Source organism: Phyllostomus hastatus, unplaced genomic scaffold (assembly GCF_019186645.2).
Source record: "Phyllostomus hastatus isolate PE091 unplaced genomic scaffold, TTU_PhHast_1.1 phas_scaffold_114, whole genome shotgun sequence".
Classification (NCBI taxonomy): Eukaryota; Metazoa; Chordata; class Mammalia; order Chiroptera; family Phyllostomidae; genus Phyllostomus; species Phyllostomus hastatus.
In genome coordinates this window covers 10,286,432-10,305,877 of record NW_025334006.1, presented here as the reverse complement: position 1 = coordinate 10,305,877, position 19,446 = coordinate 10,286,432, and the positions used below count along the sequence as shown (strand labels likewise).

General features: G+C 45.6%; 1 protein-coding gene across 1 annotated transcript; it reads left to right on the top strand.

Moving 5' to 3' along the window:
* Positions 1-2,618: 2,618 nt before the first annotated feature.
* Positions 2,619-18,499, top strand: GARIN1B (golgi associated RAB2 interactor 1B). Its single transcript, XM_045855694.1, has 7 exons — positions 2,619-2,861; positions 4,180-4,364; positions 5,506-5,758; positions 10,636-10,757; positions 13,159-13,196; positions 16,347-16,514; positions 17,295-18,499. Exons 1-7 carry the CDS (start codon positions 2,619-2,621, stop codon positions 17,306-17,308), a joined length of 1,023 nt encoding a protein of 340 aa, XP_045711650.1. The 3' UTR covers positions 17,309-18,499.
* Positions 18,500-19,446: the final 947 nt, after the last annotated feature.

Sequence of the window (19,446 nt, the reverse complement as noted above, 5' to 3'; positions counted from 1 at the left end):
CATTCACGTTGTTATGCAGCTGTCACCTCCACCCATTTCCAGGACTTGTCACCTTTCCAAGCCAAAACTCCCTGCCTGTGAAACAACTCTCAACTCTCCCCTCCCTCCAGTCTTTTCCATTTTTAAGAGTCTCCAAAATTGTATAAGCTGTAAACCCAAAACCTGGGTCCAGTCCCAACTGGCAACCAGAAATCCTGGTCATTCCTGAGCAATCTTTGAAATGATACCTGAGACTGCCACCGTGACGTTAGCCTCAAACCAGAGGATAGCTGACATAGTTCAGGAGACTGTCACTAAAGTGCTCATCACAGAATGTGCAAAAGACAAGAACTGTGGCAGCATCAACAGCACTGAGCACACAGGAAGGCAAACGCAATGAGTTATTCATGTTATTGAAATATGTTCTTATACAACTTTCCCCAGAAGGTCCTAATTTCTCATAAATTAACCATCATTTCTTAATTGCTTAGAATTATTGATAAACAGTACCATCATTTCCTGTAAAACTGGTCCAGAAGAGTTGATAGTAGTTTTATGTAGTTGTATCAGCTAGTTTTAAGACTGGCTTAATGTAACAGAAAACTCTAATTTATTTCTCTCATGCATAAAAGAAGTCTGGAAGTACACATTCAGACTAGTACGGTAGTGTCATGATTATCAAAGAACTGGAGCCCCTTTATCTTTTTTTGGCAGGCGGGGGGGGGGGAAGCTTTTATCTTGCTACAGTACCATTCTTATATGCTGCTTTGCAACCCAAAGGGCTGCTCAAGCTCCAGCCATCAAGTCTGTATTCCAGCCAAAAGGAAAAAGCAATAAGTGAATAAGAGCACACCCCTTCCTTCAATGATTCCTCACAGAAATTGCACCTAACACTTGAGCTTACATCTGTCTTGCCAGAATGTATTCATATGGCTTTACTTAGTAGTAAGGGAAGCCAAGAATTGTAGTATTTATTCTAGAAACTTGTGCCTAGTCAGAAATTCTATGAGTAAAGGAATGGAGAGAATGGATAATAGGATCTACAACTGAGCATGTGTCAAATGGTTTTTTAAAGGATATAGTGTGCTAGTTTTTGAGGTTTGCTGGGGGCAGTTAGGAAGGGGTGGAATCTTAAACCACCATTTGTACCACTGCTTAGTGTTTTCTTTGGAGCAAACAGCTCACCTCCTCACAGTGAGCTTTCTGGACATGGTGCTGAAGCCTTCCTCCACACACCACAGAGTGGGTCAATAGGCTTCTCTGAGGAAAGGAAAGAGGCATTTTCCCAATTGAAGGGGACTTTTGAATGTTTCAATAGCCAAATACATCTAATTCATATATCTAAGCCAACAAGTTTTACTGTTGTAGGTAAGCTTTAACTGCGAAATCGTCATATCAGCGTACTAGTTGCCATCATTTCTGTGCTGTGTGTTTCCAGGGAAATGTACAGCACAGGACGTAGACTCTGACCCCTTCCTTAGGGAACATAACGATGGGGGACATTTTCCCCACGTGGTGAACGAAAGAAAATGAGGAAGGTGAGTGCGGAAGTTGCTTTACCAACCAGGGAGCTCTTACAGGTGCTTGCACAGCAGCACGATAGAAATGACACCAGGTGAGGGGCTGATGGAACCACATGATCGCATGACCTCATGACCTTTCAGCACTCTACCTGACTTGATAAATTCATCATATCAAAATAAATCTTCAAGCTTGTACATTGCAGATATGGGTTGTCAAATTGCCTTTCTAAATTGATCACCTTTGACCTTGATGGTCAATGCATTATTTAATAAATTCTGAAATTTTGTCCAAATTGGAGTATGATTTCTCCTGGAAATGGACTTGAGTGGTGGGCAGTCAGCTTGGTCCTTTGGCCCTGACCTAGAAGCCCCGGGACTCGGGCTCTTTCTCCCTCTCGCTCAGGAATAAGGAGCACTGTGGCTCGGAGAGTGACAACCGCCTGTTGATCGGCAGAGCTGCTCATCGGGGTCCTACTGCTCCGAGCTGGCACCCTCACAAAGCCAGCCTCTGGGTAAGAATCTAATGACCTCTACTGCTCCTTCCGTTTGACCTGCTAAGGGACATGCGCCTGAGGAAGTAAGCGGCCAGCCATAGGGAGACACCTACAACTCCTCCCATGACCGGAAAGCCTACTGCAGATACACCAGAGTATGTGGAGCTCACATTGTGTGAAGCATGGGGAGGCTGGGTTTTAAATAACCAGCCCTTAAAACTCTTCTGCAGGTAGGTTGCTTTAAGAGTAAAGGGGTGCTGAAAGGCAGGGAGGGTGTTTTCCTGTTAGCAGCAGAAGGAGCTTCCCAACAGCCTTCCTTCCTCACTTTCCGCCTGGCTCACTACCTTCTAGAGGTAGTGAGTTCTGGGGGAGCCGTGTCCTCAGGTTCCAAAAAGGGCTGGAGAATATCAGGGCAGCAACCAGTCAGCCAAGCACTCTGGAGGAAAAGGGAGGCTCCTGCACATTTCCCTTTCCTGCAGGCTTGCCCTGTTTTTTCATGATGTCATGTATTCATCATTGTGAGCTGATTGGTGGCCCCAGGCCTTGGCCAGCTGCCCGAGGTCAGAAGGGCAGAGAGAAATCCCAGGACAAATGTGCAGCAAGCCCCTGAACATGTGTGGAAATGTCATCAGTTCCACCTAGCAAGACTTGGTGGAAATCGAAGACAGTAAAAGTTAAAAGATCCTATTCATCTTTTCCTTTCCTGAATGCCTGGGAAGAATTCAGGGGCCTCTTGCCTGTGGATAGAGAACCAAACCCTGGAGTGGGCCTGGGTGTGGAGGAGGGACTGCTCTGCCAGATGGTTCATTCTCCAGAATTCAACCTGTTTCCTGACTCCGTGGTGTTTGAAAGCAACTTTGTCCAGGTACTCTGGGGTCCCACGAATGGCACCCCTCAATTCTTCTAAATCTGTTCCCAAGATGTGACCAGGAGAGTGTGTCCCTGAAACTGGAGTGAGACAAAGGGCAGTCAGTGGGCCTGGAATGCAAGGCCACCCGCATTTGACCTTGACTTTGCAGCACCCCAGATGTGGCTTCTCCTGACGACAGCTGTTGCCCCCGGGGGGAGAGGCCAGGTGTCCTCTGCTCTGAGTGGAGGGTTTGGTGTCTGCATCCCCCAATTTACTTCCACCTCCAGGCTGTCAGCCCAAAGCAGTGGTCAAAGAGGCGGGGAAGCCAGATGCCCTCTGAGGGCTTGGAACAGAAATGCTGATTGTCAGAGAACGGAAAAGGGGCCCCCAGAGACCCCTGGGGCTCAGAGTGCAGTGTGCTGCACTCTTGTCAGGAAGCATCACTGTGCAAGGGGCCTGGGCACCCTGGATCCCAGTGTCCTCTAATGGAAAGGGGTCAGGCTGACCTGAGGATCAGATGCAAACACAGGGCAAAGGCCTTAGTACAAGGGGCACTGGGTGCATGTTTGTTTCCCTGCCTGGGCTCCCTGCAGGGAAGTTGCAAGGGACCTTACAGTGCAGGGGAGTGCAGGAGATTCTAGGGCCCTTCAAGGAAGGGCCAAAGGACATTTTTCCAAGAAAAGCCAGAAAACAGTCTAGGGAGGATTCATGGAAATGTGACACATGCCAGGAAACTCCTGGGTGATAATTCTTGTGGGCAGCTGCTAGCCGCAGGCAATGTAAATACTGCTAGTTATTTAACCAATAGGAGCTGAAACAGCGGTTCTCGCCTAGCAATGATTTGCCTTCCAAAACCAGAGAACATGGGCCCTGCCCAGGGTGGCCCAGCTGGTTGGGCGTCATTAGATTCTGGGTCAGGGCACATGCCTAAGTTATGGGTTCAACCCCTGGTCAGGGCATGTACGAGAGGCAACCGATCGTTGTTCCTCCTCACATCAATGTTTCTCTCCCTCTCTTTTGCCCTCCCTTCTCTTTTAAATAAGTGAGTGAATGAATGAACGAATATTCAAAAATCAGGGAACATTTGGCAGTGTCTAGGAGACATTTTTGGTTGTCACAATTTGGGCGGCGGGGGGGCTTTCCTACTGGCATATCTTGTTGGTAGAGGCTGAGGACTCTGCTAAACACCCTGCAGTACACAGGACAGCCCCTCCCCAAACAAAGAATCACCCAGTCCACAGTGTAAATATTGCCGAAGTTGAGAAACTCTCAGCAGAAACACACTGCTGCTTCTGCCGAATGCTCAGGCTGTGCCCACGGGGCTGCTTTGCAGGTGAAAAAGGGCAGGAACTGGATTGACATCTACAAAGCCTCCTACACCATGGCCCTTGGCGTGACCTCCTCTGTACCCTGCCTGCCCCTTCCCAACATCCTCCTCATGGCCAGTGTCAAATGGCGCCGGGGGCAGAGCCAGACATGGAACAGACCATCCATGGCCCCAAAAATCATCTTGAAGAGGTAAGCAACACCAATGGGAATGAAGGACAAGCAGGGGGAGGGGCGGACCCAAAGCAAAGGCTGCTTTGTGACAAAACTCAAGGTAGGAGAAAGCAGAGGAGCTGTCAGCAGTGACGTTGATTTTTTTAGACCCCAGTAACCTAAGACAGTGGACATGCAGAAGCATCCTGGTCAGGTAGAGGCATTGCATGGACAGGAATGAGGGGCCAATCTACACGCTCAACCTTTCTTCTCACTGCACTCACCCCACTGAGTTCTTGGGAGATCTCTCTACCAGGGGCAAGGAAACCGTGAGATGCAGCAGGTGCAGCATAGGTTGGGAGCTGCAGGTTCTAGTCCTTGGTGTACAACTGAAGAGACTCATAATGTTTGAGTCATAAGTTACTTGCTGCAGCTCAGTTTTCTTACCAGTAAAATGAGTGGAACTCAGTGTCATTAGAACTGTGACATCTGGTGACGTCATGCTTCTCTAGGATGAAACAGCCCTTTTTCATGTGTGAGCCTCTTCAAGTAATCTGTAGGATATTCAAGAATCCCTAGGTATTTCCAGGAATCCAAGTAAACCTTTCATTTCTCCGAGCTGCCTCGGTGATGAGCACCTCCACTATATTCCGGGGTACCTATAGCGAGGACAGAGCAGCCCCGGCTGACCATTGCTCCACCCAAAGCTAGTTCCCCAAACCAGAGCTCCTTTGGGAGGAGTATGAGGCAATCGGGTCAGTGCCTGGACAAGCTGGACAGTGGGGCCAGCTTTGTGGCAGAGGAGGGTAGATCCCTTTGTGCCATCAAGAAGGAAATTGAAAAACCGTCTGACCCCAGCTACGTTACTGGGGTCTTTCTCAAGCAGGATCCTGGGACACCAGTGTGAAAATCATGGCAGAATGGGTGGAGGTTGAAATGCAGATTCCAGGGACACACCCCAAACCTACTGCATTTGAGAGGTATCTTCAGATGTTCATATTTTAAGCAAGCTCTCCAGGTGAATATGGTCTCCCTAAAGTTTAGTCCTATTTTGCTAAGCACTTTCTGCCCTACCTCCAGAAGCCTCAGTCCTGAAGGAGACACTCCTCATTTTAGTACAGCCTGGGTTGGAATTGGCAGCAATGGGGTTGTCAATGTGTGTCTTCCCTCATGCCTTCAGGATCCTCCCACTGAAATTCGTGGAGCTACAAGTCTGTGACCAGCTTCAGCGCATCCTGCGGTTGAGGACCGTCACAGAGAAGATCTACTACCTAAGACTGCACTCCGACCATCCTGAGATTGTCTTCTACTTCTGGGTCCGACTAGTTCAAATTCTGCAGCGGGGCTTGTCCATCACCACCAAAGACCCTAGGATTCTCATCACTCACTGTCTGGTACCCAAGAACAGCTGCAGCCCCTCAGGAGACTCTAAGGTAAGCGGGTATCCCTGTCACCTCCGGCCAAGCCAGAGCTGAGTGGCAGGGCTTAGATGAGCTGGCATGTGAGCACCGTGTGAAGGCGATCCCTGCCTTTCACTGGGATCTATTGTACAACCACCTGCAAGATTCACTCATTGTGAGTGCGCAGCTCAACACTTAGAGGAAACGTAGAGAGCTGTGCTGCCACCAACACAACCCAGTTTCAGAACATTGCCATCCCTGAAAAAATCCCCTCCCGCCCATTTGCAGTCACTCCCTGTTCCTATTGAAATGTTTTCGGTCTCTATAAATTCGTGTTTCTCCAAATTTCATGCAAACAAAATCCTACACTATATATAGTCTTTTGTGTCTGGCTTCTTTCACTCCTTGTACGTTTTTCAGGTTCATCCATGTCATAGCATCCACAGAGTCACAGACTATCAATAATTCATTCCCTTTCATCACTGAATAGTATTCCACTGTACAGATATGCCGCATTTGGTTTATCCATTCACCAGCTGATGGACGTTTGGGGCTATTACGAATAATGCTGCTATGAACATTTGTGTGCAAGTTTTTTTAAATATATTTTTTAAAGATTTTATTTTTTTATTTTTAGAGAGGGAAGAGAGGGAGATAGGGAGAGAGAAACATCAATGTGCGGTTGCTAGGGGTCATGGCCTGCAACCCAGGCATGTACCCTGACTGGGAATCGAACCTGCGATGCCTGGTTTGCAGCCCATGCTCAATCCACTGAGCTATGCCAGCTGGGGCTTGCAAGTTTTTGTATAGACATAGTTTTCACTTGTCATGGGTAGATGACAAGAAACAAAATTGCTGGGTCATATGTTAGGTTTATCTTTAAATTGTAAAGAAACTGGCCAACTGTTTTCCAGGGGTGGCTGCACCATTTACATTCCTACCAGCATGGGAGTTTCAGTTTCTCCCCATTCTCACCCACACTAGTATTGTTTATCCTCTTGATTAAAGCCATTCTAGTGGATGTGTAATGAGTTTATTTCGGATTTCCTCAATGGCTAATGACGTTGAGCAACTTTTCATGGGCTTATTAGTCATTTATACATCTTCTTTGATGAAGTGGTATTCAAGCCTTTTGTTAAAAAGCCCATTTTTAAATTGAGTTTTGTCTTATTGAGTTGCTATAATTCTTTGTATAGTCTGGATACAAGTCCTTTATCAGATATATGATTTACAAATATTTTCTCCCAGTGTGTTAATTGTCTTTTTCTTTTCTTTTTATTTTTAAAGATTTTATGTATGTATTTTTAGAGAGGGGAAGGGAAGGAGAAAGAGAGGGAGAGAAACATTGGCTTGTGAGAGAGACACTGATCAAGAGGTTGCCTCTCACACGCCTCCTACTGGGGACCTGGCCTGCAATTCAGGCTTGTGCTCTGACTGGGAATCAAACCCGTGGGTGAGCCTTTGGTTCACAGGCCGTCACTCAACCCACTGAGCCACACCAGCCAGGGCTATCTTTTTATTTTCTGAAAGCTATCTTTTGTGGAGCAAAAGTTTTTAATTTTGATGAAGTACAATTTATCAAATTTTTTTCTTTTATGGATCTGGCTTTTGATGTTTCAGCTAAGACATCTTTGTTCAACCCAAAATCACAAATATTTTATCTTATGTTTTCTTCTAGAAATTTTATAGATTTAGCTCTTACATTTAAGTTTATGATCAATTTTGCATTACCATATGTGTGTTGTGTGAGGTAAGGGTCTAAGTTCTTTTCATTTTCACATGTCGATGTGCGATTTCCCCAGCACCATTTGTTGAAAGGACTATCCTTTCCCCTATTGAATTGTCTTGGCACTTTTGTCAAAAAACAATTGACAGTAAATGTAAGGATTTATTTCTGTACTTTCAATTCTGTTTCATTGACCTGTTTGCCTATTCTCGTACTAATACCACACTATCTTGGTTCATGTAGCTTTATAGTAACTTTTAGAATTAGTCGTTGTAAGTCTTCCAAGTTTGTTCTTTTTCACATTATTTTCACTATTCTAGATCCTTTGCATGTCCATATAAATTTTAGGATCAGCTTTTCAACTTCCAGAAAATAAGCTGCTGGAATTTTGGCAAGGACATGTTGAATTTATACATCAATTAGAAGAGAACTGCCATCTTGATAATACTGAATCTTTCAATACATGAATATGGAATCTCTTTCCATTTATTTCCATCTTCTTTAATTTCTCTTAGCAATGTTTTTGTACCTTTCAGTATACAAGCTCTGTAGTTCTTTTGTTAAATTTATTCCTAAGTATTTTATTTTGTTGATACTACTTTGAATGGAATTGTGTTTTCTTTTTTATTAATATTTTATTTATTTATTTTTAGAGAGAAGGGAATGGGGGGAGAAAGGGAGAGAAACATTAATGTGTGAGAGAAACATGGGCTGCCTCTTGCACGCCCCCAACTGGGGACCTGGCCCTCAACTTAGGTGTGTACCCTGGCTGGGAATTGAACCAGCAACACTTTAGTTCTCAGGCTGGCACTTAGTCCATTGAGTCACACCAGCCAGGGCTGAGTGGAATTGTGGCTTCTCAATTTCATGTTTGCATCGCTCATTGGCAGTATATAGAAATACAATTGATTTTTGTGTATTAATCTTGTTAATTAGCTATAGTACTTTTTGTGGGTCCCTTGGAATTTTGTGTGTGTGGTTTGTGTGTGTGTATATGTCATCTGCAAATAAAAGACAATTTTACTTCACTTCCAATTCAGATATATTTGTTTGTTTATCACCTACTGTTCTTACTAGAACATTTAGTACAATGTTTAATAGAAGTGGCAAAAGTAATAGGTGGAAAGCATTCCATTGTTCATTAAGTATGATGCTAACTGTGAGATTTTTGTAGATGCCCTGTATCAGGTTGAGGGAATTCCCTTTTATTCCTTGTTTATTGAGAGTTTTTATCATAAATAAGTATTGGATTTTGTAGAATTTTTTTCTGCATCTATTGAGATGGTCATGTAATTTGCCCTTTATTGTAGCAGTATAGTGTGTTACGTAAATTGATTTTTAGATGTTAAATCAACCTTGTGTTCCTGCAATAAATTCTACTTGGTTCATTTCCCCATATAATTCCCCATGTAATTCCCCATATAATCCCTTTTATTTGTTACATGATTTGATTTGCAAGCTTTTTGTTAGGGATTTCTCGTCTACGCTTATTAGAAATATTGGTCTGTAGTTTTCTTGTGATAGCCTGGCTTTGGTATTAGGGTGATGATGTGGGCTCTGGCTGTGGGGTCCATGTGTTGTGGCTGTGATGAACACATTCACACAGACTGCAGAAGTCCTGTGGAGAAAAAGGGATGGTATGGCCACCTCTTAAGTGAGAGAGAAGGCCCCGACCCCTGCATGGACAGGCTTTTATTGCTTTTCTGGGTTCTTTACATTGAGGATGGTCCTCATTTACTATGCATAGGTTTGCTGTAAGTGATTACCTTTTACAGATAACAAAGAAAAGAATGTTGCTAATTACTTCAAAGAGAAGGATGTTGCAGATCAAGGGGAAAAGTGGTTGAACTCGTTACACTCCATACGTGGGAGGTTTAGCACAGATTTTAGGAAGTTACTTTAAAGATATCCAGTAAACATTTGCTGTCTCAATTCAGGGTGAGAGCGTTTTAGCAAAAGCAAGCCTCAAAGCATCCCCGGTACAATGCAGGCCTGGTTTCCCACCAGAGAGCTGATCCATGGGTTTGGCTTCCTGTGTGCTGACTTGCACCTGTCCATTTTCCAATAGGGCTGGGCTGCATTCACCATACCATGCAGAACAGTTCCCTGTAGGGTAATACTTGCCTCATTGAATAATTTGGTGTTTCCTCCTCTATGTTCTGAGTTTATGAAGAATTGGTATTACTACTTCTTTTGGGAAAAGTTTTCAATTAGCAATAGTAGCACCTTGGATAAACCTCATTGTCTATGATACTGCCACTGTGCAAAGCTGGTATTACTACTTCTTTAAGTATTTAATAGAATTCACCAGTGAAGCTACCTGGGCCCTTTTGCCCCAGGCTTCAGAGAATGACGTAAGACTGACTTGAACTCAACATAAACTCCATGAATGCAGGGATTTTTATCTATGTTCTTCATTGCTCTATCCCCAGTGCCTGCCACATAGTTGACATTCAGTACAGAATGAATGAATGAATGAACATGAGCAGCTTGCTCTTCTGGAACACCTTTGGGGTATCACAGGCAACAGGAAAGAAAACAGTTTTAGCCAGGTATTAAAAGCACCTCAACCCTGGCTGGTGTGGCCCAGTGGATTGAGCACCAGCCTGCAATCTGAAAGGTTGCTGGTTCAATTCCCGGTCGGGGTGCATGCCTGGGTTGCAGGCCAGGTCCCCAGTTGGGGACGTGTACAAGCTTTCAATGTTTCTCTCTCACATCGATGTTTCTCTCCCTCTCTTTCTTCCTCTCTTCCCCTTTCTCTAAAAATAAATAATAGTATCTTTTTTTCAGAGCAGCTCAATATAGAAATTTTCTTAGGTTAATTTTTTAAACATTCATTAAATTTCTACAATAAATATTTGATTCCCCTACATTTAAATATGAAACCAAGTAACATAAGCTTTATTAAAGTATATATGAACACACTGTTTGATAACATTAATAAGAATAGGTTATCTGCTAAATTATTCAATGATAATATTATCATTAGGGCACTGAAGAATATTTATAACAATACAGGAGGCATAAGCAGATATGGTCTCAGAATTGCTGCTCTGAACCTCTGACATGGCCACTCAATGGAACAGTCTGACTTCTAACACTCTAGGGTCTGAACCATGATATTAGGAAAATACAGAAACCCTCAGGTCTTGACCAGCTGGCTTTGCTTTTTTTCTCCATCTAGTTAGTACAGGAGAAACTCCAAGCCTCCCAGACCAGCGACAGCCTCATGCAGTTGATGGCCAACGAGGAGAGTGAGACCCTCTCTCAGATTTTTGCCGACTTGCACCAGCACAACCGGTTCAGGTACATGACTTGTATCAGGCCAGCCTGACGTTCCTCCCGCAGCCCAGAGGGTCTAGCCTACGAGATCCCAAGACCTAGTAACTTGGTTAACGTGCACAGGGAGGGCATGGAGTCCTGCCCCTCGGAGCGATCCAGTGCCATCGCTGACTCAGGGCAACCTCCCCCCAGTTCTCCTCGCCTTATTCTCCTTCTCCACACAGCAAGCCTAGGAGGCTTGACTCCAGAGGAGGAATTTTATGAAAAATGTAAAGTAGCTCTTCAATAATAAGAATAAGTTAGTAACAGAGGTGAAATAGTAAAAACTAATTTCTAATCCAGGTCCTAGTCCTACAGAGAAATAAACAAAACATTGTTTAAAACCCTGTCTACTCCTGGGTTCCCTGACCTACTCACCTGACCCCCACTGGGACTTCACGTGCTTGAGGGAATAGCCCTGCATGTGTAGATGCCTTAAGGTTTCAGTTTGTGGACTGGCTGGTATGAGAGAAACAGGATTTGAGAGTCCTGAGGCCACTGGGCACCTCGACCAGAGAGCAAAGATTAAGTGGGATCCAGAGTCCTAGTGAACTTGATTTGTGGTTTCAAAGAAAAGGGAGAAGAGAAAGAAGTTGTAAATATCATCAGAAGAGAAAAATGAAGTATCCAAGGAGAGATTTTTGTCACAACACGAACCAGCAGTCCAGAGACAGGACAACAAAAAGTGCTGTTAGTACTTCTTTTGGAGTGCTGTTAGTAAGCTGGAAACCAGTAAAGGCAGCGGAGACAATCTCTCCTGGTGGATAGGAACTCACACAGGACTGGGCCCAGCTCACTGCTCTGTGAGCCCATGGGCATATTGCGTGACTCTCGTGGGCCTCAGTGTTCAGATCTGTGCAGCGGAAACTGGGATAGTGCCAGCCTCATCCAGATAGCGTCAGGGTTAAGCGAGCTCAAAAGCACAAAGTGCTTGTCACGTTCCTGAGCAGATACAGCGGCAGATTTAACCCAACTCTTAATAAATATTAGCTTGTATTATTAAGTCTGCCTTGGGCTGGAGGTAGAAAAGTATTAACACAAGGAAAAACACTTGTTATTTGTCCACAGTTAAAGAACTTACACTGAGGTCATCACTCTGCATATTGTATAGAAATCTGAAATTTAAAAATTTCCGGATAAGATGTCATACTGCTTGACCTGGGGAGTGATGGCCTCTAATAGGACAGGATATGTTGAAGTAGCTTTTTGTCTCAAAACGTTAAAAAAATACATTTCTAAAATTACTATTTGATGGATGGCTTCTGTCTATATTCATTGGCCACAATTCAGTCACATGACCACACCCAGCTGCAAGGGAGGCTGAGAAATGCAAGATTTAGATGCTTGTTTCCACGGGAGAGGGAAAGAAGAAGTCCTGGGGGCCTATTGGCCATCTCCGGCACAGACAGCTTTGAATATTTCCTGAAGGTCAGGGGAGTCTAAAGCCTAAAGGAGAAATGGGCACTAGCCCATTTGATCTGGCGATCAAGGTAGAGAATGTTGAGCAGGTTAAGGGAAAAAAATGAGTGTAAGACCGAGGCTTCACCCCGAGGAAGAAGCTAGGTGAGTTTAGAGAAAGGGAAGGAGGGCCAGGGTGGGAAGCAGAGTGGTCATGGAAGGACATTAGCAGAAGTGGGCAGGGACCGAGGCAGGCAGGACCTGGGAACCCATGCAAATATGAACTTAGACTTCAAGGGCAATGAAAGCCTTAGCACCATGTTTAACTGGGAGGTAACACGATCCAATTTACATGTTGAAAAGGTCATGCTGGCTGTTGCAGTGACAGTTGATGCGAAGAGAGGAAGTGTAGGTGCGCAGAGACCAGCCCGGAAGCTATGGCAACCCGGCTTGGGCTGTCACGTACAAAGCAGATCAGAGGGATGTGAGAAGGAGGGAAAAGTTCATTTTGGCTCAACAATTTCTTCATATAGACAGTTTCTTCTCTTCAATTCCCCAGAATGAAGGTCTGAGTGATGACTTTTCTCCTCCTTCAGGCAGGCTCGAGTCCGGTCACAATTATGTTAGTTTTTGCATGTTGACGACAATATGCAGCTTAGAGCAGATAAAATATATGCTGGGACACAGGACCAAACAGATGGAGCCACAGCCATTCCTCCTCAGCAAAATCAGCAGCAGGGGTTCTGCCCCCCATCACCCCAGTCCCTCCCATCTCCCCCTTCCCCATTTCTCCTTCCGGCATTTAACACATGCCACGCCTACCTAATAGAACCACAGCTGGCCTTTTTCAGATTTATATCTGCCTCTAAAACTCGCATCAGGAAAAAAATCTAACTAGAAACAATATTTACAATGAGAATTTCATGCTCTATTTTTTTTTTTCCTTTTGACCTTCATTTCCTTGATCCTGCCATGGCTGGAGTTCCAGGAGCAGCAAAAAGACAGAGACCAAAAAGGACAGCTCAGGTAAACGGAGGGCACGGGGCACCCATGTCTCAGAGAGCCTTCTGCTCTGGAGGTGTAGGAATGAGATGCCCTTCCAGCTCCCGATCCCAACTTTTCTAGCTGTCATGATGTCCGTCTATAGCTTTTATAGTTCGAGTTGCTCTAGGGTCTCTGACCACCAGAGTCAATTTGGCGCCAAATCATACCAATTTCTTTCTTTGAAATGTTTCCTGTACCTTTACTTCATTTCTAGCCCACAGATGTCACCCTAGTCCACCTTATCACTTCTTGCCTGGACTGCAGCAGTCTTCTCATTCATTCATTCATTTGCTTATTCAGAAATACGCACTGAGCACTTGGTAAGTGCCAGACACTGTGGAAAGCTATGGAGTTAGGATGAAGACAGACATAGTACCGCCTTCAAGGGATTTGCAATTCAGTGGAGTCAGATGGGTAACTCCCCAAATTACAAAACCTCTTCGTGTCCAGGCAGCATTCAAAGCTCATGCCTTGAGATACCACGGGAACACAAAGACAGGAGTGCAGCTTTCCTCCCAGGAAGCTGTCCAGGAGGCCTAGGGTCTGAGCCAACTCAGAGGACAAGGACAAGTGGGCGGCCAAAGCAGATGAGTCAGGGCATTCTGGGAGGATCAGAGTCTGTGTGAGAGCGCATGACGCATTCTGGAAACAGCAGCTGATTCTCTGTTCCTTTCCAGCTTTTCGTTTACCCCAAATTCACCCATTTTGGCATGCATGACTATGCACGACTCTAAATTAACTTCCCCTCTCTCACCCACCTCGTTTGGTCACTTTTTCCTCCTCAGTTAGGTACCCTCTGCCTCATCTCCTTCTCCAGTCCAAATCTTCTGCCCTGGTCACCCCCTGGCTGTTCTTCCCCATGCCTTATTCATCTCTCCCCCGCCCCCTCCACCTAAAGCTCCACTCTAAACCCTACCTGCCCTTCCAGGCACACCTCACACCGCCCTTCTGCCCAGACAAATCTTCCCTTGGTCATAACCTCTCTTAGGTGATTCCCTAATTGCTTCACAGGTTTCGGTGTTTCTTCAACCAATACTAAAGGGTTTTGGGGTTGTTTTTGTGTGCCCGTGTGTACACTTCTGAATTCTCCACAGTGGCAAGCACTAGGCTGGGAACGCAGTAGGAACTCAGTAAATATCTGTGCACCACACCAGTGATAAATTATGCCTCCAAATTGGCTCTGGAGGCAGCCAGAATTTCATGTTATATTTAAAAATTTAGAGGGATACATAGATCGTAGGGGGCTCTGCTAACTTTCATCCACACCAGGGATTATAAACTCAACTGTAGGTGGTACAAATGGGTAAAGGGTCTACATGTTATGGATCTAAGAAATGGTTGGCTTTTCTCATAACTCTATTATTAGGTAAAGCAACAGCTTGGTTTCCACATCGAGGAGACATAGCGAGTGGTAGGGACAGTGGCAATGAGAAAGTGACAGTTTCAATTAAGGCTCCAGTTCATTGTTTCCATGCCGGAACACAGGCCTGGTGTTGCCAGATACTATGATTTTTCAAGAGAAGCCAAAAATCTGGATTTTTATATGACATATCCCCGCCCATAAAAAAGTTAAAGCACAGTAGTGGGCAAACAAAACATATCTGCCAGCCAAACCCGGCCTGCTATTCCCAGCCCCCATTCTAGATAGTTCATGAAGCCGAAGCTGGCCCACATTTTCTCCAAGTCTATGAATGCTTTCTCATGTTATGTGACTGATAATAAAATGGTGATTTATTTCTGTTTTTATACATACATTCAATCTCTCTCACACACACACGCACCATACCCTTTGAGGTTGGGGTAAGGAAAACAAAAAGAACATTTCAAGTGTATTTTGGGACTTCAGAGAATTTCAGCTAGAATTTCAGTCACTGGATAGCTGGCATCACAGGAGCTACTCCCCACATGTTGCTAGGCTGGTTTCTTTTTTAAAGATTTTATTACTTTTAGGGGAAAAGAGGTTGAGAAACATCAATGTGAGAGAAACATTGATTGGTTGCCTCTCATACATGTGCAGACTGGAGACTGAACCCACAAGCCAGACAGGTGCCCTGACTGGGAATTGAACTGATAACCTTTCACTTTGCAGGATGATGCCCAACCAGCTAAGCCACAGTGGTCAGGGCCCTAGGCTAATGGCAATTAATCATCCTGGGTTGTGCTCTGGACTTTTCTCTTTCCTTGGAGCTGAAGAAACCCTTGTTTTCTATATGGGCCAAGTACTGTACACTTTCAGTCAGGATGGTCACACCTCAGCCTCTTGGAACTTTTGGATGAAGAAAGAGAGGAGGGAGGGAGAGGGAGAGAGAGAGCGTGCTATATTTGGAAAAACCAGTATCCCAAAGCTTACCTATATGGCTAGACCTTTTAACTCCCCATCAGAAGGTGGTGGAACCTACTGAAGTGCTTCCCAAAGTTAAATGCGCCATCTGGGGATCTTGTTAAAATGCAAAATGTGATTCATCAGCTGTGGATAAACTTGAAATTGTGCAATTCTTTAACCTTTTTTATTACACTTTGCATTCAACACTATCTTGCATTAGTTTCAGGTATATAGCACAGTGGGTAGACATTCATATAGGTTACAGAGCATTCCCTTGAAACTGCGCATGTCCAACATGCTCCCTGGTGATGTTAAAGCTGCTGGGCTGCGAGCCATCCTTTCAGCAGCTGAAGCCAAGTAGACCAAGAACAGGCTCTGGCTTAGGGCCATCCGTGTTCAAGGCCATTGCGAGTTCAGCTAGCAAAGGGCAAATTCACTCAGTTGACCTCTCCAAACCACAGTAGTTCCTTCCTTTTACTGGCATTGCCTTGTTCACATGACATAGTGGTAAAAAAACATGGGCTTCGGAGCCAGGCTCCCCGGCTTTGAATCCTGGCTCTGCCCCCTCGTTGTGTGACCATGGGTAGGTAACTCAGCCTTGTTGGGCCTCAGATTCCTCATCTGTAAAATGGGACCATGGCAGCACTGGCCCTTCAGGGGTTGTTGGGAGGACTAAATGAGCATTAATGCATATAATTGTTGGGAACAGTGCCTGACCCATAATAATCGCCCCACAAATGTTGGCCATAATCTGTGAGCATGCTCTGTGAATTAAGAAGACAAACAAATGCATTCTCTTTTTGACCCAGAGAAAGATGCTTCCTCTGAAGACAGCATTCCTTGCACCCGTGACCTCAGTTGGAGGGAGTCCTTCACCTGTGGAGAGTGGGAAAGAGAGAACCCCTCTGGGCCGCAGCCCCTCTCACTCCTCAGCACGTTGGCAGCCTCTACGAGGCCACAGCTGACCTTGTTCATAGGTACGGTCCTGAGATTAGTCTGGCTGCCTTCATGGGGTAGGCTTGGAGTTGGACTTCGGGCATGGGTTTAGATCCTAGGGTCCTGAGGTTGCCTCCTGGGGGCTAAGGGGTGGGAGTTGGGGGTGCCAGCCACAACTACCCAGCCCTCCCCCCCACACACACTCTGCTCTTTACCTCCAACTACGGTGAGTGAAACCCTGAGTGGGATACCTCGGAAGACCCTCGAGGCCTTGGGAGCCCCTGCCAAGTGGTTGGGAGAGGACGGAGACTAGGATGACACTGCTGTCGCACTAGAGCTGCTTTCTGTGTGCTGGGTGGAGATGTGAGGGCTGCCCCTGCCGACTTTCCATGGGCTCTTCCTTTAAGGAGGTGGGCAGCTGGCTCTCCCTTCTCCTGTCCAGAGCTCCTGGGGAGCCCCCACCATCTGCTGCAAAAAGTGAGGAGGAGCTAGACCAGAAGGGGTGGGGTGGGGTGGGGTGGGAGTCAAACTTCCCTGGGCCCAGCCCTCATCGCTCCATGCTTCAAGGCTCATCCACCCATCCATGTATTCATTTAACGAACACTCATTAACTACTTCGTACGTGTCTCTGTCTGACCAGAGACAGGCAGAGTGGTTTGTGTTTTCTGAAGTAAAATATTGTTAATAAACTACTGACTCTTACAAGATACGTGTTATTAATCGTGGACAATTTAAAAAATGAACACAAGTATCTGTGCTCACAGGAGAGCTTTTTAGGCAAGTAAGATCTGATGGAATATTTTTCTCTACCAAACTCATAGGAAATTCTATTTGAGCCGCCCTTTCACACTGGGGAGAATCTAAGCAGCCCTCACCAACACCACTCCACAGCATTCAACTTCCTGAGGGACTCTGGATGGAGAGAAGGAGAAAGCTGCAAAGAAGGAAAATCTAGAATCATCTCACACCGGTAGCATAGCCTTTCCTTGGAGACCCGTTTGGGAACGTGGTTCCAGATGAGAAGCTTTATTAACTGTGTGATCTCACCACCGCACATCCCCACACCCCACCTCACCTCACCTCACCTCCGCTCCACCACCAGGCAGGCGCAAGAAGACATGCTCTCTGAAGGGCCAGGACGGAGGGAGAGAGGAAGAAGGAGAGGGAAGCAGGACCAGAGGAGAGGTGGAGGAGAAGAAAATGGAGGAAAAGAGGGAGGTGGAAGGAGGAAGCCAGAAAAGAAAGGAAATACAGAGAGGTGGGAAGAGAAGGAAACAGAAGAGACTTGAGAGAGAAGCTGAAGGAAACAAGAGGAGAAATACACCTCTGAGAGACGCCTTACCAAGCTTCTATTTATCTAATTTAAGACTTGAGAGACCATATACCAAAAAAGAACCATGTTTTCTTCTCTGCTCACACTACTCTGGACAAGTAGGAGGGGCCAGATATGAATTCTAGCCAAGGGCCTCTCCACTTCCCTTTTTGCCAGTTTTTCTTATTCGTCCCTCTTTTTCTGATTCAAGCTCGGACCTCCTTCCTTAGTCCATTGCCTGACTTGGACTTGCTGACCTGGCCCTGGGGTTCCAAAGGGAGGCCTGGGCTTGAGGCCGCGAGAAGGTTCCTGCAGGAGGTAGTCAGACAAGGTGCGTGAGACGGGGAGTTTCTCTTTGGTGGCCAAACTTGCTCAAGTTGCGAATGTCTCAGCCCGACAAACACTGGCTCCGTTTCTTTTGCGTATGACGCCCCCTTGCACCGCCAACACACCTTGTAAGTGCTTGGTAAATGATCAGTTCCAACGAGAGAACACAGAGGCTCAAAGCTGGAATAAAATCAGAGGCTTGTAAATTATAGATCAAGAGAGTCAGTATGGAGGGTCTGTTAGATGGCCCATGGACCAGCCTCTCTCTCACTGTGCAATATTTCACATTCAATAAAAACCAGACTATGAGCACTTCAGAAAGGCTGCCCAGTCTTCCCATTGGAAAGTGTTTTTTGGACATCTTGCTTTGATTTAGGATTTCCCAGGAGGGTCTTTTTCTGCACTGAAGTGGTTTTCAGGCTGAAGCTGTTGGAGGGCTAAAAAGTAAGCTCCTAGATCACTGTCACTCGTTTCAAGGATGAGTTGGGTTCTCATTCTTGGTGGTTTCGATATCCACAGCGATGGTTCTTCCCACGGTTGCTGTTCCTTGAACTGCTGCCCGATGGTTCCTTGAACTGCTGCTCCACTCTCTTCAGCCACGGACTCCCCTGATTTTACCCTAGTTCGTCAATCACTATACCCCCGCCCACTATTCCCGTTCTCTAGCTACGCTACCTCCTAATTTTCCCTGAGTCCAACAATCCTTCAACCCCATCAATCCTACAGCCTGTTGCTCCTTCTGGGTTTTCACTGTTCCCCACTTTCCTTATGTTCTCATTCCCCTCCCCTCCAGCCTGGATTCCATAATGAATCATTATTATTACTTCCTGCATGCACCCCCTACACCTTTGTGTCTCTTCCACATTAGTCTAGTCACTTGGCTAAGTCCAACCACCCACCAACTCTGTGCCTTCACCATACCTCTAAACCTGCCTGGAAAAAAACATGTGACATACTAACCAGCCATACTTCAAAGTCATAACCACAAGCATCAGAAGGGTCCTTAATGTTGCCTGGAGATTATATGGTGTTTCCCTTATCTATTTCCTCTGCTGAATGGTAATTTCATACCTTTTCTCTCTTTAAACCCCCAGTGCCCCCTGATCACCCACTTTCCCAGTTCATTGAGAACATAAGACCATGAAAAGACAACTCCAAGCTCTCACTACCCTGTCTACCATTTACCTGGAATCAGAACCACAGATCTTATTTCTTTCCTCGCTGAAATGGAAAAACTATCTCTGCTCTAAGCAAAGTCCAGCTCTCCCCCTTTGGTACTAGATCTCTTCCCACTCCCCTACTCAAGGACATTGCCCTAGAAACTCTCCCTTCTT